Here is a 21,819-nt window from a genome sequence, read left to right as displayed (position 1 = left end):
GACCCGGCAAACATGACTATGTATGTGACTATGTATATATATATATATATATATGACTGTATGTGTCACCACGTCGTGTAACCGCTGTACCGATTAGCAAGTAGTTTAAAACGTGATAGAAAATATCAATGACATCACTTTTCAATGTGAAGTGTCTATTTACATGTTACGTGTTTAATAGGAGGCTATTGTAACCCCGTTATAATTAAGTAGCCTAATTTAAGCAGTTAAATGCAGTTAAATGTCCAATACATAATCTACATCTTGTAACTGTAGCAATATGGGTCACTTGGCAAAAGATTCCAAGTGTTTTACATTTCAACATCGAAAAAACGTAAGTTCAAGAACTGTCGACTAGCCTACCTTCTCTCCGGTCGTGGCATGAAGTCCCTCTCGGACTTTAGCAAAGGAGCCCTCTCCAAGTTTCCTCCCGATCAGGTAGTTCCCCACCCGCTTGGTGTGGTAGAAGTTCCGCAAGATATCCACGGCAGGACTGCTTAGGGAAGCCGGGACAACGTTCTCGTTATTGGGGGTAGGGGCCGGGGCTTTAACCCCGTGTAACCGGGGACTTTCAACGACCATGTCGAAGTCAGCGGCAGTTATAACCGCGTCTAACTGTCAAACTATAAACTGTTTGTTTTGACCAGATGGGCTTTTGTTTCTCGCTCTCTCCTCTGTCGCGCTAAACGGGGTCTGTCCGGTATGTGAGGCGCATCTGAAGTAAAGTCCCGTCTGCCTGTCCCAAATAATTGTAAATACTTAAAGGAAATCCGAGATGGCGCCACCTGTTCAACCTAAAGCGGCGGCATGTAGTGAGCGCACTCAGCACTTTCTGGAGATCGTTCAGAGATGACGCGTCCAAACGTTTTCAATCACTTTATGTAAAGGTCCCATAAAGAGAACACAATTCAAAATAGGCTTCTTGACTCAAAAAATTATAAATATTGCCAAAACGTTGTTAAAAAAAAGACTAGAAGTCTGTAAATATCCTTAAATCCTGTGATAAACAAACGAAAGTGTTGTTCATTAAACTTCTCTCTTTGTCACTGTCAATGTGTTCTGTAATGAGCGTTGCTCCGCGTTGGAAGGTTATGGAATAGACGGTTGAATGTGAAACACGCTGCTGGGTTCGACGCGACTTTCCCGGTTCAGTGGGTGGGCGTTACTTGTTTGTGAGAAAAAGCTCCCGGACTTGGTAACCGGGCTGAACTGTAATCCTATCAGAGGCGGCGGCGGGAGGAGACGTGAGATCCAGATACCCAAACCCCGCCCTCCGAACATGCTTCTTCTCCCCCTCTCCTCCTCTCCAAATACAGTAGCAGCTCAAACAAAGGAAAGTCTAACTCGCCCGGAGACTGGCTATAGGGATGATATCATAGTGCTTTCTCTCTGCCCTGATTGGAAGGTGACTCCTGGTAGTTAAAGAACACGGACTTTGATTTATGAGCCTATTGATTTTTCTTGCTGTTTGGAGAGAGATTGACCCTTCTCCTTCACCTAAAGCGGCTTGTCTTGAATACAGATAGACAGAATAGCCTACTCCACAAGGTTATTTTATTATCCATGGATATTGTAAACCTAAAGGATGTGTTATGTAGGCTATATGCAAATGTAGGAGCAGTTATAACATGTTTTACATGTTGTTTTAGGAACAAAGAAATGTGTGATGAAGGGGAACATTGCGTAAAAGGGCTGCGCCTCTCCATTCCCATGTTCTGCTCCGCGTGCCAATAACCAAACGAGCTACACGCGACACGCCCACACGTCTGATGGACGTTTTTAGATTGTGACGTCTCAAGAAAACAACTGACTGTGGTCTAAATTATACTCTAACACAATTTTATATTTGTGTTTGCATTTTTTTCTTTTTTCCGCGCGTTATTTTCTTTGTGCTGTCAAATACATCTAATCAAATTAAATTGCATTTGTCACATGCGCCAAATACAACAGGTGTAGACCTTACAGTGAAATGCTTCCTTACAAGACCTTAACCAACAATGAATGCAGTTTTAAGAAAAATAAGTGAAGTAAAAAAATAATTAAAGAGCAGCAGTAAAATAAAGCTACAGCTATTACATCAGATAATAGCAATAACACACACATGGGAAACGGCATCTGTGTTTCTTTTAGTATTTTTTTTCTTCTGTTTTCTTCATCCACATGGATGAAACTGATTTAATTAATGAATTAACTAGAAACAAAGCGTGGCGGCACCGCTTTGAAGGCCTCCCCATCAGAGAGGATGAGCTCAGTTTCTCCTGCCTTGTCTATGAACACATACACACACACACACACACACACACACACACACACACACACACAGGAGAAACGCTCTGTTGAATTCATAAGAAACTGTTGCATTACATTCAACCTCTTAAATTTCGCTCCTGAATAGGAAAACAAGAGGCTAATGTATTGGTGCTAATAATAATCTACCAAACATATATTTTGGGCGGTAGGTTAGGGAACAAATAAGGTTTACAAATAAAACAATATTTCTCTATATTTATTTCGTTATGTTTTGCTAAACAAATACAGTCAGTAGATTGTTTTTGTCTTCTATAGCCAAGGAAAACATAGGCTATTGAATTGTTCTGTCAGCTGCAAAGTGTCAGCTCAGCACATTGCCTCCACCTTGCTTTGTCTACCGGACCATGCGGTCAAGACTGACGAAATCAGACGGTGGAAATATGGGAGCAAAAACGAGAATGTGGCGTCATCTATTGGTAGGATTATGAATTACAATCAATTAGATGATTCCAAACCGCTAGTTCATGTAGGTTGGCTATAGTGACGTTAGTACGCTACGTCAGCCGTATCGTGCAGCTCAGTTGGTAGAGCATAGCGCTTGCAACGCCAGGGTTGTGGGTTCGATTCCCATGGGTGACTAGTATGAAAATGTATGCACTCGCCACTGTAAGTCGCTCATAGTCTGCTAAATGACTCAAATGTAAAGTATCTTCAATAGGACTTCTAATTGTGTAACTAAGCTATTACTAACAGCAGTTACATTGGACCCATTTAGCTTACATGTAGCATGAGTTGCATTCGTATTTCGGATATGAATGAATTAGTCCATAATTACGTCTATTATAATCGAATCTTATACAGAACAAAATATAAACACAACATGCAACAATTCTACTCAGTTACAGTTCATATAAAGAAATCGATCAATTGAAATAAAGTCATTAGGCCCTAATCTATGGATTTCACGACTGGGCAGGGGTGCAGCCATGGGTGGGCCTGGGAGGGCATAGGCCCACCCACTTGGGAGCCAGGCCCACCCACTGGGGAGCTGGCCCAGCCAATCAGAATGAGATTTTCCCTACAAAAGGGTTTTATTACAGAAATAAATACTCCTCAGTTTCATCAGCTGTCTGGGTGGCCGGTCTCAGATGATACCGCAGGTGAAGAAGCTGGATGTGGAGGTCCAGGGCTGGCGTGGTTACACGTGGTCTGTGGTTGTGAGGCTGGTTGGAAGTACTGCCAAATTCTCTAAAACGACGTTGGTAACATTCCTGCAGTCAGCATGCCAATTGCACGCTTCCTCAAAACTTGAGACATCTATGGCATTGTGTTGTGTGACAAAACTGCACATTTTAGTGTCTTTTTATTGTCCCCAGCACAAGGTGCACCTGTGTAATAATCATGCTGTTTAATCAGCTTCTTGATATGCCACACCTATCAGGTGGATAGATTATCTTGGCTCCACACGAAGATCCCCAGTAAGTTCACCCTTCACATGGACCTGGAGCAGCCTGGGCCAGGAGCCTCCACGGCCTCCTGGCTCCATAGAACCTGAATGACCTGAAACACGGGATACTCAGTAGGAGTATAGTGGAATGGCCTGCTACCTGGGGTGACGTTAACCAATCAAAAGCTTGCTGGGGAATTAATAATAATGGGGAAACTGTTGAACGGACCTTGATTTTTAAGCCTACTCCTGGGTTGAACAGAACTACCAATCAATGGAGAGCCAGCATGAAAATGGTTTAGTCCAACCGTAGACATGGGGCGTAGACTAATGGGGCGGCGCACAATTGGCCCAGCGTCGTCCAGGGTAGGGGAGGGAATGGCCGGCAGGGAGGTAGCTCAGTTGGTAGAGCATGGCGTTTGCAACGCCAGGGTTGTGGGTTCGATTCCCACGGGGGGCCAGTATGAAAAAAATAAAATAATAATAATGTATGCACTAACTGTAAGTCGCTCTGGATAAGAGCGTCTGCTAAATGACGTAAATGTAAATGTAAAATGCTCACTAACAGGGATGTAAACAAATGTGTGCTCAACATCTGAGAGAAATAAGCTTTTTGTGCATATGGACAATTTCTGGGTTCTTTTATTTCAGCTCAGGAAACATGGGACCAACACTTGACATGTTGCATTTATATTTTTGTATATATTTTTGTATATTTTTGTATATATATATATATCCAAAACATTTGCCAACTGTAAAGTTTAAAACAAAAACATACATTTGACACAATTCAGATTAATGAATACATTGTATCCCTAGAAGTCACAACATACGGTACATTGTATCATTAATTGGATACAGCCCTTAGCCATGGTAACGGTATATTGGCCAAATACCACAAAACCCCTAGGTGCCTTATTGCTGTGATAAACTGGTTTACCAACGTCATTGGAAGAGAAAAAAATAAACGTTTTGTCATATCCTTGGTATATGGTCTGATATGCCACGGCTTTCAGCCAATCTAACTGTAAGTCGCTCTGGATAAGAGCGTCTGCTAAATGACTAAAATGTAAATGTAAAATGTATCAATTCACAAGTTCAACTGGGGGCCACGGTTAAATCCATATACAATACCGCCACCGTGTGGTCAAATACTATACCTACCCCAATCCCGTCTGGGTGCCACGGTTAAATCCATATACAATACCGCCACCGTGTGGTCAAATACTATACCTACCCCAATCCCGTTCTGCCTCGCTCCATACCCGCCATCCCCGTCTGCAACTAGAGAGCGGACATGTTAGCCCTGTTTTAGCGGGGATAAACGCCGCATTTACCGAGTAGTTGTATACTTAAGGAAGGGGTTTTCTGGTAGCGAAATCATGGATGCCGTAAATGCTTTCAACCATGAGGTGAGTTGGCCCGTAGAGCGTCGAGAATGTGTGTATTTCGTCCGTCAAATGGGGACCGTCGTGTGTGTGCGCCTCTTGCAGTTGTGGAGACGGGCGAGGAGGCCTGTTATGGGCCTAGCCCTAACTAGCTAACTACATGTGTATCGTAGCAGCTCTAAATCAGGATTATTCTGAATGCTTTTCCCGTTAAAATGTGATCTTCCTTGATTTATAACCTGCTTGATATGTGAAAGTTTAAACTAACGTTACGTTAGTTATCATGCCGTTTTGAGACGGCTACGTTGACTAGGTAGGTAACGTTAGCTAGTTAGCTTGTTAACTAGCTAGCTATCGACATCAACACGATAGTTACTAGCGTGTTAACCTAGCAAGTAACTTTACTTATGCTATCTAGTTAGTTAGAACAAAATAACAGCTGCTGTGAAAGGTTTTTTACATAGTTAGCGAGTTATTAGATAACCACGATTCGGGTTCTGACTAGTAGAGGGCGTAGTACAGCTACGACCGGAAGTGAACTTTTTCGTAGTATTGTTAGCATCAGGTTAGGATAATTACTTGGCAAGGTTAGGAGACATCGGTTAAGATTTGGAAAAGGGTTAAGGCGAGTTAAAACGCTCTCCTAACCTGCTACGGAAAGTCACTCCCGGTCGTAGCTGTACTCCTAGTCACAAACAATGATTTGGTCAAGCTAGCTAGCCAAGTTGGCTAACACAGGAAAACATTGAAGGGGGGGTTAGCTAGCTGTAATAACCCAATAATGCACTAAAGGAGCTATCGTTACTTCCAATTATATATTTAAGCAATAAGGGCCGAGGGGTGTGGTCTATGGCCAATATACCACGGCTAAGGACTTTTATTAAACACGACGCAACGCGGAGTGCCTGGATACAGCCCTTAGCCAGGGTAACAGTATATTGGCCAAATACCACATAACCCCTAGGTGCCTTATTGCTGTGATAAACTGGTTTACCAACGTCATTGGAAGAGTAAAAAAATAAACGTTTTGTCATACCCTTGGTATATGGTCTGATATGCCACGGCTTTCAGCATTCATTCAGGGCTCGAACGACCCAGTTTATATAGCTACAGTATGTATTCACTAGCTGACTGACAGGGGGCGCTGTTCTGAAGTCACCGTCCGCCATTATGGTACTCCTCATAAGGAACAGCCTCCGTAGGAATTAATGGGAATCTACATTATTTCAATGTAATGTTTCAAGGACAAAAATACATGCATTTTAAGTATTTATTTGTTGTAGTGGGGACTGCAACCTTAAGAACTCTTATAAAAAATAAAACATTGTTTTTATATTTTTATTGAGAAATGATTGGCTACTATTCAAGTTCATACAATACTATGTATTGTTTAAAAAAAGCACGTATTACAGTGTCTGTAATGAAGAATAAAACAATTATTTATCTTCCAAAACCTGTAGCTCACCACTCTACACTACAATGTAACAGACTGTTGATTACTAATAATGTTAATGCATGATCCCATAATAATGTGTTCAATATTGCAGACCAATTTAAGATCAATTTGATGCAAAGTTAGTTCTAAATGAAGCCAGTAAAAATTCATTCAATAAATGACTCTTAGTACAATAAACCTAGGAACTGGTTCACCCATAGACTGTGAAAAACAGATTTATTTACTGGTCTTGGTGATCCAATGATGAAAGAGACATATCATACAAAATATACAAGTAGATTTACCAAATATCCATGGGCAATATCCCCAAACAAATAGTACAGGTTAAGCCTGATACAGAGGCTATCTGAACGGACACAGGTAGAGGGCAAGACTGCACAGTCTCCCCTTGAGAAACCAAATGGAATCTGTCTTAACAGGTGCTCAAACAGGTACATATAAGCACAGGTACATCATTTTATTTTTATTCAACATAGTTTGGCGCGCAAGCCACGTAAGCCTATTTCTATTGTGGTCCTCTGTAGCTCAGCTGGTAGAGCACGGCGCTTGCAACGCCAAAGGTAGTGGGTTCGATCCCCGGGACCACCCATACATTAAAAAAAACGTATGCACGCATGACTGTAAGTCGCTTTGGATAAAAGCGTCTGCTAAATGGCATATTATATTATATATTATTATATTATATATACACACTGAGGTGCACGCTCCTATTACACACAACCAGAACGACAGAGACATAGGACACAGACATAACCCGGGAAATATGAACAAAGGAAACCAGACATTGAATTAAATCAACAGAACTTCTGCCTCATGAGTCTTGCGAACATTTATGTGCACAATAAACATCGCGCCCACTCAAAGGCTAAAATGAAAATGTATGGTATCAAACGTGAAACAGAAATGTGTAAGTGTTGCACTAAACGGTACAGGGATGGAATGATGAAACGCTAGCGATTTTATTGTAGGATTAGAGGGAATACAGATTTACCACGCAGGCATTTTAAACGTGTGAAAGAAAGCAACAGTAAGCATTTCAACAAGGGAACAAAACGCTCTCCACTGGCGGGAGTTTGGAAAGCGCAAGTGGACGTTATGATGCGTCTTCGCCACACTAATAATACAGTTTAACAAATTTTAATTCCAAATGCCAACTTCATAAGTAAATGATCAATTTCAAACAATTTTGACATGCCGAAAGACCAGTAAGTCTATGTTAGTAACTGTTGCTGGTGAGCTTGCAAAGTAAACTTGACGTCTGCACCCGATCCTGTAGATGTATAGAAAATCAGCAATCTGTTGGCTAGCTCACCCGACCTGTGTTGATTGACAGTTTGCTAGTCCAATCAGAGGGGCGAGTGTGCGTTTTCACTAGCCAATCTGTTGCACGTATTTTTTTTGTAACGGCTACTGTCTCTGGCTGCACGGAGAGTAATCCATGGACCTCTGTGCCAAAACATTATAAACACCTGGCCAAATCATTTCAAGTCATCAGTCTCAAGTCAAAGTCGAGTCCCGAGTCTTGAGGCTCTAAGTCAAGTCTCAAGTTATTTTATTTTCTATCAAATTTGTGACTTGACTCTGGTTTTAAATGTCCAAATTCATAATCAATATGCTGAAATAAGTTTTCATATTTTGAAGACCAATACATAGAAGTTACTCACGACACACACACGTGCCACACTTGTGTTCAGATTACTTGTATTTTGCTAAATTAGTCCCTTATAAACTGCCGCGTGCCAATATTTATCAAGCGGTCACTCGACTGGAATTGGTTAGCTTGTTCTACCGTAATTAATAGCGCGCGCAAATGAATCCCTCACATCGATATTGAATTGAAATCAATGGAACACAATGTAGGTGTCACAAAAATATCCATATATATTTATATTCCGGACTCTGACATTGTGTGTCCTGATATTTCTTAATTCTTCGTTTCTTATTCTTAATTTCTTTCTTTTTAGATTTGTGTGTATTGTTTTGTATTGTTAGGTATTACTGCACTGTCGGAGCTAGAAACACAAGCATTTCACTGCACCTGCGATAACGTCTGCAAAAATATGTGTATCCGACCAATAAGATTTGATTTGATGTGTAACTACCGTAGGAGTCACGTCGAAGCGTACCGTTGGCACAGACCCGGTTTGCGACAGAGCTGCAGGAATTGTGACCTGTTTTTGATGGTCATCTCTCTCTCTCTCTCTCTCTCTCTCTCTCTCTCTCTCTCTCTCTCTCTCTCTCTCTCTCTCTCTCAGCTGTTCTCCTTGATGGACATGAAGCCCCCAATATCTCGGGCCAAGATGATATCCATCACTAAGTCAGCCATCAAAGCTATGAAGGTAAGTTGTGTGTGTGTGTGTGTGGTCTGAGAGTAGTGGTGTTATAAAATCTGTGCTTTGTGGAGGTAGACTAGTTATGCTCTCGACAGGGACAGCTGGTGGTGTGCGTGTGAGTGTCTGTGGGACATCTGTGATAAAACCACTAAACTAAACTCTGCAAAAAAAAGAAACGTCCCTTTTTCAGGACCCTGTCTTTCAAAGATAATTAGTGAAAATCCAAATAACTTCACAGATCTTCATTGTAAAGGGTTTAAACACTGTTTCCCATGCTTGTTCAATTAACCATGAACAATTTAATGAACATGAACCTGTGGAACGGTCGTTAAGACACTAACAGCTTACAGACGGTTGGCAATTAAGGTCACAGTTATGAAAACTTAGGACACTAAAGAGGACTTTCTACTGACTCTGAAAAACACCAAAAGAAAGACGCCCAGGGTCCCTGCTCATCTGCGTGAACGTGCCTTAGGCATGCTGCAAGGAGGCATGAGGACTGCAGATGTGGCCAGGGCAATAAATTGCAATGTCCGTACTGTGAGACGCCCAAGACAGCGCTACAGGGAGACAGGACGAACAGCTGATCGTCCTCGCAGTGGCAGACCACGTGTAACAACACCTGCACAGGATCGGTACATCTGAACATCACACCTCCGGGACAGGTACAGGATGGCAACAACAACTGTCCGAGTTACACCAGGAACGCACAATCCCTCCATCAGTGCTCAGACTGTCCGCAACAGGCTGAGAGAGGCTGGACTGAGGGCTTGTAGGCCTGTTGTAAGGCAGGTCCTCACCAGACATCACCGGCAACAACGTCGCCTATGGGCACAAACCCACCGTCGCTGGACCAGACAGGACTGGCAAAAAGTGCTCTTCACTGACGAGTCACGGTTGTGCAACTCCACGAGGTGAGATCTTGCATGGAGCCCCAGGCCGAGGGAGAATGACAGTTCTTTTGTGTTTCTTCCATTTGCGAATAATCGCACCAACTGTTGTCACCTTCTCACCAAGCTGCTTGGCGATGGTCTTGTAGGCCATTCCAGCCTTGTGTAGGTCTACAATCTTGTCCCTGACATCCTTGGAGAGCTCTTTGGTCTTGGCCATGGTGGAGAGTTTGGAATCTGATTGATTGCTTCTGTGGACAGGTGTCTTTTATACAGGTAACAAACTGAGATTAGGAGCACTCCCTTTAAGAGTGTGCTCCTAATCTCAGCTCGTTACCTGTATAAAAGACACCTGGGAGCCAGAAATATTTCTGATTGAGAGGGGGTCAAATACTTATTTCCCTAATTAAAATGCAAATCAATTTATAATATTTTTGACATGCGTTTTTCTGGATTTTTTTGTTGTTATTCTGTCTCTCACTGTTCAAATAAACCTACCATTAAAATTATAGACAGATCATTTCTTTGTCAGTGGGCAAACGTACAAAATCAGCAGGGGATCAAATACTTTTTTCCCTCACTGTAAAGGTCAAAGTTGACCCATTTTGCATATCCCACTATACCGTGAGACATCCATGTCTACAACAGGGTTGTCAAACTATTTCATAATTTCTTGAAAAAACGTTTTTTAATAACAATTAACCTTTTAACATCAATTATCTAAAAACATGTAAACTTCATATTATGTTGTAGCTTAAGACCATATTTTACATCATGTTTGTCTTGTGCCCGCCATCTCTTGAATACAGGGTAGGTGTCATTTCAATCATAGGTCCATTCCATGATTTAATGTCTATGATTGAAATGACACCCACCCTGTATTCAACAGCATGTTGTGTCTCAACTGATGCACAACACAAATACCTCAGATGTAAAATATGGTCTTAAGCTACAACATATGCAAATATGAAGTTTACGCGTTTTTAGATAATTGTTGTTAAAGGTGAACTGCACCCACTGATTTGGCTTAGTTTTTTTTGGAAATTGCTGGCGGCCATGACAAACTTCCTGCAGGTTGAGTTCAGTAACTACTACTACATTTTACATTTTAGTCATTTAGCAGACGCTCTCATCCAGAGCGACTTACAGTTAGTGAGTGCATACATTTGTTTTTTCATACTGGCCCCCCCGTGGGAATCGAACCCACAACCCTGGCGTTGCAAACGCCATGCTCTACCAACTGAGCTACAGGGGACTACTACTATGGTGAGATGCTGGAGTAAGCTTTGAATAGGTCAGTAACTTACAGAGTAATATGTGAAGAATGCAATAGCTGAATTTTATGTAAATACCGTAAACATTTCAGTTAAATGGCGAGTCTCAAATAGCCGCCTGTCCCTTTTTAATAGCCGGTATGCTTGGGCGGTATACCATACAGTTGATGTCGGAAGTTTACATACACCTTAGCCAAATACATTTAAACTCAGTTTTTCACAATTCCTGACATTTAATCCTAGTAAAAATTCCCTGTCTTAGGTCAGTTAGGATCACCACTTTATTTTAAGAATGTGAAATGTCAGAATAATAGTAGAGATAATGATTTATTTCAGCTTTTATTTCTTTCAGCACATTCCCAGTGGGTCAGAAGTTTACATACACTCAATTAGTATTTGGTACCATTGCCTTTAAATTGTTTAACTTGGGTCAAACGTTTCGGGTAGCCTTCCACAAGCTTCCCACAATAAGTTGGATGAATTTTGGCCCATTCCTCCTGACAGAGCTGGTTTAACTGAGTCAGGTTTGTAGGCATCCTTGCTCGCACACGCTTTTTCAGTTCTGCCCACAGATGTTCTATAGGATTGAGGTCAGGGCTTTGTGATGGCCACTCCAATACCATGACTTTGTTGTCCTTAAGCCATTTTTCCACAACTTTGGAAGTATGCTTGGGGTCATTGTTTATTTGGAAGACCCATTTGCGACCAAGCTTTAACTTCCTGACTGATATCTTGAGATGTTGCTTCAATATATCCACATAATTTTCCTTCCACATGATGCCATCTATTTTGTGAAGTGCACCAGTCCCTCCTGCAGCAAAGCACCCCCACAGCATGATGCTGCCACCCCCGTGCTTCACGGTTGGGATGGTGTTCTTCGGCTTGCAAGCCACCCCCTTTTCCTCCAAACATAACGATGGTCATTATGGCCAAACAGTTCTATTTTTGTTTCATCAGACCAGAAGACATTTCTCCAAAAAGTACGATCTTTGTCCCCATGTGCAGTTGCAAACCGTAGTCTGTTTTTTTTATGGCGGTTTTGGAGCAGTGGCTTCTTCCTTGCTGAGCGGCCTTTCAGGTTATGTCGATATAGGGTTCGTTTTACTGTGGATATAGATACTTTTGTACCTGTTTCCTCCAGCATCTTCACAAGGTCCTTTGCTGTTGTTCTGGGATTGATTTGCACTTTTCGCACCAATGTACGTTAATCTCTAGGAGACAGAATGCGTCTCCTTCCTGAGTGGTATGATGGCTGCATGGTCCCATGGTGTTTATACTTGCGTACTATTGTTTGTACAGATGAATGTGGTACCTTCAGGCGTTTGGAAATTGCTCCCAAGGATGAACCAGACTTGTGGAGGTCTACCATTTTTTTCCTGAGGTTTTGGCTGATTTCTTTTGATTCCATGATGTCAAGCAAAGAGGCACTGAGTTTGAAGGTAGGGCTTGAAATACATAATAATAATAATAATAATAATAATAATAATAATATGCCATTTAGCAGACGCTTTTATCCAAAGCGACTTACAGTCATGTGTGCATACATTTTTACGTATGGGTGGTCCCGGGGATCGAACCCACTACCCTGGCGTTACAAGCGCCATGCTCTACCAATTGAGCTACAGAGGACCACAGGTACACCTCCAATTGACTCAAATGATGTCATGGCTTCTAAAACCATGACATCATTTTCTGGAATTTTCCAAGCTGTTTAAAGGCACAGTCAATTTAGTGTATGTAAACTTCTGACCCACTTGAATTGTGATACATTGAATTATAAGTGAAATAATCTGTCCGAAAACAATTGTTGGAAAAATTACTTGTGTCATGCACAAAGTAGATGTCCTAACCGACTTGCCAAAACCTATAGTTTGTTAACAAGAAATTTGTGGAGTGGTTGAAAAACGAGATTTAATGACTCCAACCGAAGTGTATGTAAACTTCCGACTTCAACTGTATATGCCGTGTACTGGGTATTTGGAAATAGCCACAGGATGGTTTTTCAATACCATTGAAACTATTTCTTTGAAGGTTTTCTCAATACATTTTCATATTTATAGTTACTTTTTAAGTAAATACCTTCACTCAACTTGTGCAATACTTTAGTAGATAAAGCAGTTCACGTTCCTTGTGTCACATTATGAAGCTTACCATAGTTCCCCAGAACAGTTGAGCCAGTCACGTGTTTGTTTGTAAATTACACAAAAGGAGAAAGAGGAAGCTGGCGAAGTCCAGCTGTGTATATGATTTTAACTTGCTAGTTATCTCAGCAAGTGGCTGAATTAATAAGGAGACGGACGGGGCATCGTATAGTGTGTTAGCTTTCTGCCGTGTTTGAGAAGTCAATGCGCTCTGGGTGAGTTATCTGTACGGCTGCCACTATCTTCATTCCCTTGTGTTTTCACCTCCTCTCAGTTCTCGGGCCACTCTGCTCCTCCCCCAATCTTCTCTGAGCAGAGAAGTCAGGCCCGTTTGCCCTGGGCGACTCCAGACTCCACACAGACACAGCGGGGTACACATGCTTCCCCAGAGCCAGGACCGTTCTTCCCTCAGACAAGCGTGTGTCAAAACTTTGTTCATTTGCACAATGTCTCTCGTCCAAACTCACCAAAAACGACATTGGGTAGCTCCTACCTACAGTATATATGCAGAACTTTACTAGTGCTGACTCCCATCTATTAGACTGTTCGATAGGCTGGAGGTTTCTTTAGTCGAGCAGTCGCAAATGGGTACTTTTTTTTTTTCATGGCACACAAAGACACCTGTCTGATTGGCGCCTGTCTCAGTGGACTAATCCATTGTGGAGGCCTTGGGGATGGCACAGTCCATCACTGTAAGACGTGCTACTAAGAACTGCTAGTTAACTGGCAAGCATAAAAACAGGCAACGACTTCGGGAGTACAGACCCATAGAAATCGGCCGATCGCCGTCTAGTGGGGAAAGTAAAAAATAAATAAAAAATGGGCCAAGCCAAAAGAAACGTGACAGTGTGTAAATGAAAACGCATTATTGCAGGAAATGAAGAAATGGATTAAAATGCTGGAAGTGGATGATGGAATTAAGCGATTTTAACTATGCAAATGAGCAAAAGCTGTGCGCGTTAAGGAAATAGACTAGGGATGTGCACGGTTATGCGAATATCTGAACGGACGTTACTATTTTGAATACTTGTGTGAGTAGGGCCTATTTCATTTTAACACTGAAAAGGCTTTTTCTAAATTACATTAAAATATCCCATGTGACATCGTTACATAAAAGGATGTACAATGACATTAATGAAATAAAACAACACACGTTTCAATGACCCGTGCCACATAAAGAGACTGGTAACTTGTTGACGTTGGCCAATCAAAGCGGCAAAGATTCTCAGTGTGTAGCAAGTGGAGTGAGAGTTCACTAATGCAATGCAAGATGGAATAAAATTAAAAACCACATGTATTTCGAATATCCGGATGTCTGACAAAAATTCATGATCTATTCGAATAGTGAAATGATTGCAACCCCACCATCTAAAATAGACATCAAATAGAAGCCTGTCTCTAATAAGTGCCGGTTGTGTTCAGTGATTTGAAGCAAATAAACGCCCGGGCTATTAATTGAAGTTTTAAGGTATTCTAAACTAGGTGTTTTAATAACTTTCATATGTAGTAACATGTCCATGTAGAATAATCAACCCTTTACATAACACCATAGAAGCAGTGTTCTGATAATTTAACAATGTGAACCTTTTCATCTTTCATTGTCATTCCCAGCCGATACAGAGACTGTGACTATCAGCATTTTGTCTGGTGGTAATGGGGTTACCTTGGTAACATGTCAGAGTGGTCATACCTTCCTGTCTGGTGGTAATGGGGTTACCTTGGTAACATGTCAGAGTGGTTATACCTTCCTGTGTGGTGGTAATGGGGTTACCTTGGTAACATGACAGAGTGGTTATACCTTCCTGTGTGGTGGTAATGGGGTTACCTTGGTAACATGTCAGAGTGGTCATACCTTCCTGTCTGGTGGTAATGGGGTTACCTTGGTAACATGTCAGAGTGGTTATACCTTCCTGTCTGGTGGTAATGGGGTTACCTTGGTAACATGTCAGAGTGGTCATACCTTCCTGTGTGGTGGTAATGGGGTTACCTTGGTAACATGTCAGAGTGGTTATACCTTCCTGTGTGGTGGTAATGGGGTTACCTTGGTAACATGTCAGAGTGGTCATACCTTCCTGTGTGGTGGTAATGGGGTTACCTTGGTAACATGTCAGAGTGGTCATACCTTCCTGTGTGGTGGTAATGGGGTTACCTTGGTAACATGTCAGAGTGGTTATACCTTCCTGTGTGGTGGTAATGGGGTTACCTTGGTAACATGTCAGAGTGGTTATACCTTCCTGTATGGTGGTAATGGGGTTACCTTGGTAACATGTCAGAGTGGTCATACCTTCCTGTCTGGTGGTAATGGGGTTACCTTGGTAACATGTCAGAGTGGTTATACCTTCCTGTCTGGTGGTAATGGGGTTACCTTGGTAACATGTCAGAGTGGTCATACCTTCCTGTGTGGTGGTAATGGGGTTACCTTGGTAACATGTCAGAGTGGTTATACCTTCCTGTGTGGTGGTAATGGGGTTACCTTGGTAACATGTCAGAGTGGTCATACCTTCCTGTGTGGTGGTAATGGGGTTACCTTGGTAACATGTCAGAGTGGTTATACCTTCCTGTGTGGTGGTAATGGGGTTACCTTGGTAACATGTCAGAGTGGTCATACCTTCCTGTGTGGTGGTAATGGGGTTACCTTGGTAACATGTCAGAGTGGTTATACCTTCCTGTGTGGTGGTAATGGGGTTACCTTGGTAACATGTCAGAGTGGTCATACCTTCCTGTGTGGTGGTAATGGGGTGACCTTGGTAACATGTCAGATTGGTTATACCTTCCTGTGTGGTGGTAATGGGGTTACCTTGGTAACATGTCAGAGTGGTTATACCTTCCTGTGTGGTGGTAATGGGGTTACCTTGGTAACATGACAGAGTGGTTATACCTTCCTGTCTGGTGGTAATGGGGTTACCTTGGTAACATGTCAGAGTGGTCATACCTTCCTGTCTGGTGGTAATGGGGTTACCTTGGTAACATGTCAGAGTGGTTATACCTTCCTGTCTGGTGGTAATGGGGTTACCTTGGTAACATGTCAGAGTGGTCATACCTTCCTGTGTGGTGGTAATGGGGTTACCTTGGTAACATGTTAGAGTGGTTATACCTTCCTGTGTGGTGGTAATGGGGTTACCTTGGTAACATGTCAGAGTGGTTATACCTTCCTGTGTGGTGGTAATGGGGTTACCTTGGTAACATGTCAGAGTGGTCATACCTTCCTGTGTGGTGGTAATGGGGTTACCTTGGTAACATGTCAGAGTGGTTATACCTTCCTGTGTGGTGGTAATGGGGTTACCTTGGTAACATGTCAGAGTGGTCATACCTTCCTGTGTGGTGGTAATGGGGTTACCTTGGTAACATGTCAGAGTGGTTATACCTTCCTGTGTGGTGGTAATGGGGTTACCTTGGTAACATGTCAGAGTGGTCATACCTTCCTGTGTGGTGGTAATGGGGTTACCTTGGTAACATGTCAGAGTGGTTATACCTTCCTGTGTGGTGGTAATGGGGTTACCTTGGTAACATGTCAGAGTGGTCATACCTTCCTGTGTGGTGGTAATGGGGTTACCTTGGTAACATGTCAGAGTGGTTATACCTTCCTGTGTGGTGGTAATGGGGTTACCTTGGTAACATGTCAGAGTGGTCATACCTTCCTGTGTGGTGGTAATGGGGTGACCTTGGTAACATGTCAGAGTGGTTATACCTTCCTGTGTGGTGGTAATGGGGTTACCTTGGTAACATGTCAGAGTGGTTATACCTTCCTGTGTGGTGGTAATGGGGTTACCTTGGTATCATGACAGAGTGGTTATACCTTCCTGTGTGGTGGTAATGGGGTTACCTTGGTAACATGTCAGAGTGGTTATACCTTCCTGTGTGGTGGTAATGGGGTTACCTTGGTAACATGTCAGAGTGGTCATACCTTCCTGTGTGGTGGTAATGGGGTTACCTTGGTAACATGTCAGAGTGGTTATACCTTCCTGTGTGGTGGTAATGGGGTTACCTTGGTAACATGTCAGAGTGGTCATACCTTCCTGTGTGGTGGTAATGGGGTTACCTTGGTAACATGTCAGAGTGGTTATACCTTCCTGTGTGGTGGTAATGGGGTTACCAATGGGGTTACCTTGGTAACATGTCAGAGTGGTTATACCTTCCTGTGTGGTGGTAATGGGGTTACCTTGGTAACATGTCAGAGTGGTCATACCTTCCTGTGTGGTGGTAATGGGGTTACCTTGGTAACATGTCAGAGTGGTTATACCTTCCTGTGTGGTGGTAATGGGGTTACCTTGGTAACATGTCAGAGTGGTCATACCTTCCTGTGTGGTGGTAATGGGGTTACCTTGGTAACATGTCAGAGTGGTCATACCTTCCTGTGTGGTGGTAATGGGGTTACCTTGGTAACATGTCAGAGTGGTTATACCTTCCTGTGTGGTGGTAATGGGGTTACCTTGGTAACATGTCAGAGTGGTTATACCTTCCTGTATGGTGGTAATGGGGTTACCTTGGTAACATGTCAGAGTGGTCATACCTTCCTGTCTGGTGGTAATGGGGTTACCTTGGTAACATGTCAGAGTGGTTATACCTTCCTGTCTGGTGGTAATGGGGTTACCTTGGTAACATGTCAGAGTGGTCATACCTTCCTGTGTGGTGGTAATGGGGTTACCTTGGTAACATGTCAGAGTGGTTATACCTTCCTGTGTGGTGGTAATGGGGTTACCTTGGTAACATGTCAGAGTGGTCATACCTTCCTGTGTGGTGGTAATGGGGTTACCTTGGTAACATGTCAGAGTGGTTATACCTTCCTGTGTGGTGGTAATGGGGTTACCTTGGTAACATGTCAGAGTGGTCATACCTTCCTGTGTGGTGGTAATGGGGTTACCTTGGTAACATGTCAGAGTGGTTATACCTTCCTGTGTGGTGGTAATGGGGTTACCTTGGTAACATGTCAGAGTGGTCATACCTTCCTGTGTGGTGGTAATGGGGTTACCTTGGTAACATGTCAGAGTGGTTATACCTTCCTGTGTGGTGGTAATGGGGTTACCTTGGTAACATGTCAGAGTGGTCATACCTTCCTGTGTGGTGGTAATGGGGTGACCTTGGTAACATGTCAGAGTGGTTATACCTTCCTGTGTGGTGGTAATGGGGTTACCTTGGTAACATGTCAGAGTGGTTATACCTTCCTGTGTGGTGGTAATGGGGTTACCTTGGTAACATGTCAGAGTGGTTATACCTTCCTGTGTGGTGGTAATGGGGTTACCTTGGTAACATGTCAGAGTGGTCATACCTTCCTGTGTGGTGGTAATGGGGTTAACTTGGTAACATGTCAGAGTGGTTATACCTTCCTGTGTGGTGGTAATGGGGTTTCCTTGGTAACATGTCAGAGTGGTCATACCTTCCTGTGTGGTGGTAATGGGGTTACCTTGGTAACATGTCAGAGTGGTTATACCTTCCTGTGTGGTGGTAATGGGGTTACCAATGGGGTTACCTTGGTAACATGTCAGAGTGGTTATACCTTCCTGTGTGGTGGTAATGGGGTTACCTTGGTAACATGTCAGAGTGGTTATACCTTCCTGTGTGGTGGTAATGGGGTTACCTTGGTAACATGTCAGAGTGGTCATACCTTCCTGTGTGGTGGTAATGGGGTTAACTTGGTAACATGTCAGAGTGGTTATACCTTCCTGTGTGGTGGTAATGGGGTTTCCTTGGTAACATGTCAGAGTGGTCATACCTTCCTGTGTGGTGGTAATGGGGTTACCTTGGTAACATGTCAGAGTGGTTATACCTTCCTGTGTGGTGGTAATGGGGTTACCAATGGGGTTACCTTGGTAACATGTCAGAGTGGTTATACCTTCCTGTGTGGTGGTAATGGGGTTACCTTGGTAACATGTCAGAGTGGTCATACCTTCCTGTGTGGTGGTAATGGGGTTACCTTGGTAACATGTCAGAGTGGTTATATCTTCCTGTGTGGTGGTAATGGGGTTACCTTGGTAACATGTCAGAGTGGTCATACCTTCCTGTGTGGTGGTAATGGGGTTACCTTGGTAACATGTCAGAGTGGTCATACCTTCCTGTGTGGTGGTAATGGGGTTACCTTGGTAACATGTCAGAGTGGTTATACCTTCCTGTGTGGTGGTAATGGGGTTACCTTGGTAACATGTCAGAGTGGTTATACCTTCCTGTATGGTGGTAATGGGGTTACCTTGGTAACATGTCAGAGTGGTCATACCTTCCTGTCTGGTGGTAATGGGGTTACCTTGGTAACATGTCAGAGTGGTTATACCTTCCTGTGTGGTGGTAATGGGGTTACCTTGGTAACATGTCAGAGTGGTTATACCTTCCTGTATGGTGGTAATGGGGTTACCTTGGTAACATGTCAGAGTGGTCATACCTTCCTGTGTGGTGGTAATGGGGTTACCTTGGTAACATGTCAGAGTGGTCATACCTTCCTGTGTGGTGGTAATGGGGTTACCTTGGTAACATTTCAGAGTGGTTATACCTTCCTGTGTGGTGGTAATGGGGTTACCTTGGTAACATGTCAGAGTGGTCATACCTTCCTGTGTGGTGGTAATGGGGTTACCTTGGTAACATGTCAGAGTGGTTATACCTTCCTGTGTGGTGGTAATGGGGTTACCTTGGTAACATGTCAGAGTGGTCATACCTTCCTGTGTGGTGGTAATGGGGTTACCTTGGTAACATGTCAGAGTGGTCATACCTTCCTGTGTGGTGGTAATGGGGTTACCTTGGTAACATGTCAGAGTGGTTATACCTTCCTGTGTGGTGGTAATGGGGTTATCTTGGTAACATGTCAGAGTGGTTATACCTTCCTGTGTGGTGGTAATGGGGTTACCTTGGTAACATGTCAGAGTGGTTATACCTTCCTGTGTGGTGGTAATGGGGTTACCTTGGTAACATGTCAGAGTGGTCATACCTTCCTGTGTGGTGGTAATGGGGTTACCTTGGTAACATGTCAGAGTGGTCATACCTTCCTGTGTGGTGGTAATGGGGTTACCTTGGTAACATGTCAGAGTGGTTATACCTTCCTGTTTGGTGGTAATGGGGTTACCTTGGTAACATGTCAGAGTGGTTATAGCTTCCTGTCTGGTGGTAATGGGGTTACCTTGGTAACATGTCAGAGTGGTCATACCTTCCTGTATGGTGGTAATGGGGTTACCTTGGTAACATGTCAGAGTGGTTATACCTTCCTGTGTGGTGGTAATGGGGTTACCTTGGTAACATGTCAGAGTGGTCATACCTTCCTGTGTGGTGGTAATGGGGTTACCTTGGTAACATGTCAGAGTGGTCATAACTTCCTGTGTGGTGTCCTGTATACAACAGGAGTTCCCTGATCCTGGTTCAGAATACACAGGGTTTCTCCCTCCCCATATTGACTGATACCATTTCAATTCAATAATAATAAAAAGACAATACAAGTAAAAGTTGTGTCTAGTAAAATGCTAATGCCGAGCACCAGGTCTCTCTCAATTCAGAGACATCAGTATCAAGCCTGTCTGTCAGTGCCAGGTCTCTCTCCATTCAGAGACATCAGTATCAAGCCTGTCTGTCAGTACCAGGTCTCTCTCCATTCAGAGACATCAGTATCAAGCCTGTCTGTCAGAGCGCCAGGTCTCTCTCCATTCAGAGACATCAGTATCAAGCCCGTCTGTCAGTACCAGGTCTCTCTCCATTCAGAGACATCAGTATCAAGCCTGTCTGTCAGAGTGCCAGGTCTCTCTCCATTCAGAGACATCAGTATCAAGCCCGTCTGTCAGTACCAGGTCTCTCTCCATTCAGAGACATCAGTATCAAGCCCGTCTGTCAGTACCAGGTCTCTCTCCATTCAGAGACATCAGTATCAAGCCCGTCTGTCAGTACCAGGTCTCTCTCCATTCAGAGACATCAGTATCAAGCCTGTCTGTCAGAGTGGCAGGTCTCTCTCCATTCAGAGACATCAGTATCAAGTCTGTCTGTCAGAGTGGCAGGTCTCTCTCCATTCAGAGACATCAGTATCAAGTCTGTCTGTCAGAGTGGCAGGTCTCTCTCCATTCAGAGACATCAGTATCAAGCCCGTCTGTCAGTGCCAGGTCTCTCTCCATTCAGAGACATCAGTATCAAGCCTGTCTGTCAGAGTGGCAGGTCTCTCTCCATTCAGAGACATCAGTATCAAGTCTGTCTGTCAGTGCCAGGTCTCTCTCCATTCAGAGACATCAGTATCAAGCCCGTCTGTCAGTACCAGGTCTCTCTCCATTCAGAGACATCAGTATCAAGCCCGTCTGTCAGTACCAGGTCTCTCTCCATTTAGAGACATCAGTATCAAGCCCGTCTGTCAGTCTGGACTTCATCACACCATGTTGCAAGTCTCCATGTGCCGGCTCCATACATGTTTCTGTGAACACACACACACATAGTCACTGTTCTATTACCAATGGCAGTTAGGATAGGTGATATCTGACACACAGTCACTGTTCTGTTATCAATGGCAGTTAGGATAGTTGATATCTGACACATAGTCACTGTTCTACTACCAATGGCAGTTAGGATAGGTGATATCTGACACACAGTCACTGTTCTGTTATCAATGGCAGTTAGGATAGTTGATATCTGACACATAGTCACTGTTCTATTACCAATGGCAGTTAGGATAGGTGATATCTGACACAT

General features: G+C 43.3%; 2 protein-coding genes across 2 annotated transcripts in view; one reads left to right on the top strand and one right to left on the bottom strand.

The window, feature by feature from the left end:
- Window positions 1-1,112, bottom strand: part of LOC311114587 (hormonally up-regulated neu tumor-associated kinase homolog A-like) — a 26,032-nt gene extending 24,920 nt beyond the window's left edge. The window contains exon 1 of the mRNA XM_084189827.1: window positions 364-1,112. Within this exon, the coding sequence (XP_084045953.1) occupies window positions 364-582 (219 nt within the window). The 5' untranslated portion in view covers window positions 583-1,112. The remainder of the gene's footprint in view (window positions 1-363) is intronic.
- A 3,864-nt stretch (window positions 1,113-4,976) lies between these two features.
- LOC311114583 (SR-related and CTD-associated factor 4-like) overlaps window positions 4,977-21,819 on the top strand; it is a 53,098-nt gene continuing 36,255 nt past the window's right edge. Inside the window, exons 1-2 of the mRNA XM_084189824.1 lie at window positions 4,977-5,109; window positions 8,797-8,880. Of these exons, the coding sequence (XP_084045950.1) occupies window positions 5,080-5,109; window positions 8,797-8,880 (114 nt within the window). The 5' untranslated portion in view covers window positions 4,977-5,079. The remainder of the gene's footprint in view (window positions 5,110-8,796; window positions 8,881-21,819) is intronic.

This window comes from Coregonus lavaretus (genome assembly GCF_964263955.1).
Source record: "Coregonus lavaretus genome assembly, contig: HAP1_SCAFFOLD_251, whole genome shotgun sequence".
In the NCBI taxonomy this organism is placed as follows: domain Eukaryota; kingdom Metazoa; phylum Chordata; class Actinopteri; order Salmoniformes; family Salmonidae; genus Coregonus; species Coregonus lavaretus.
This window is presented reverse-complemented; position numbering and strand designations above follow the sequence as displayed.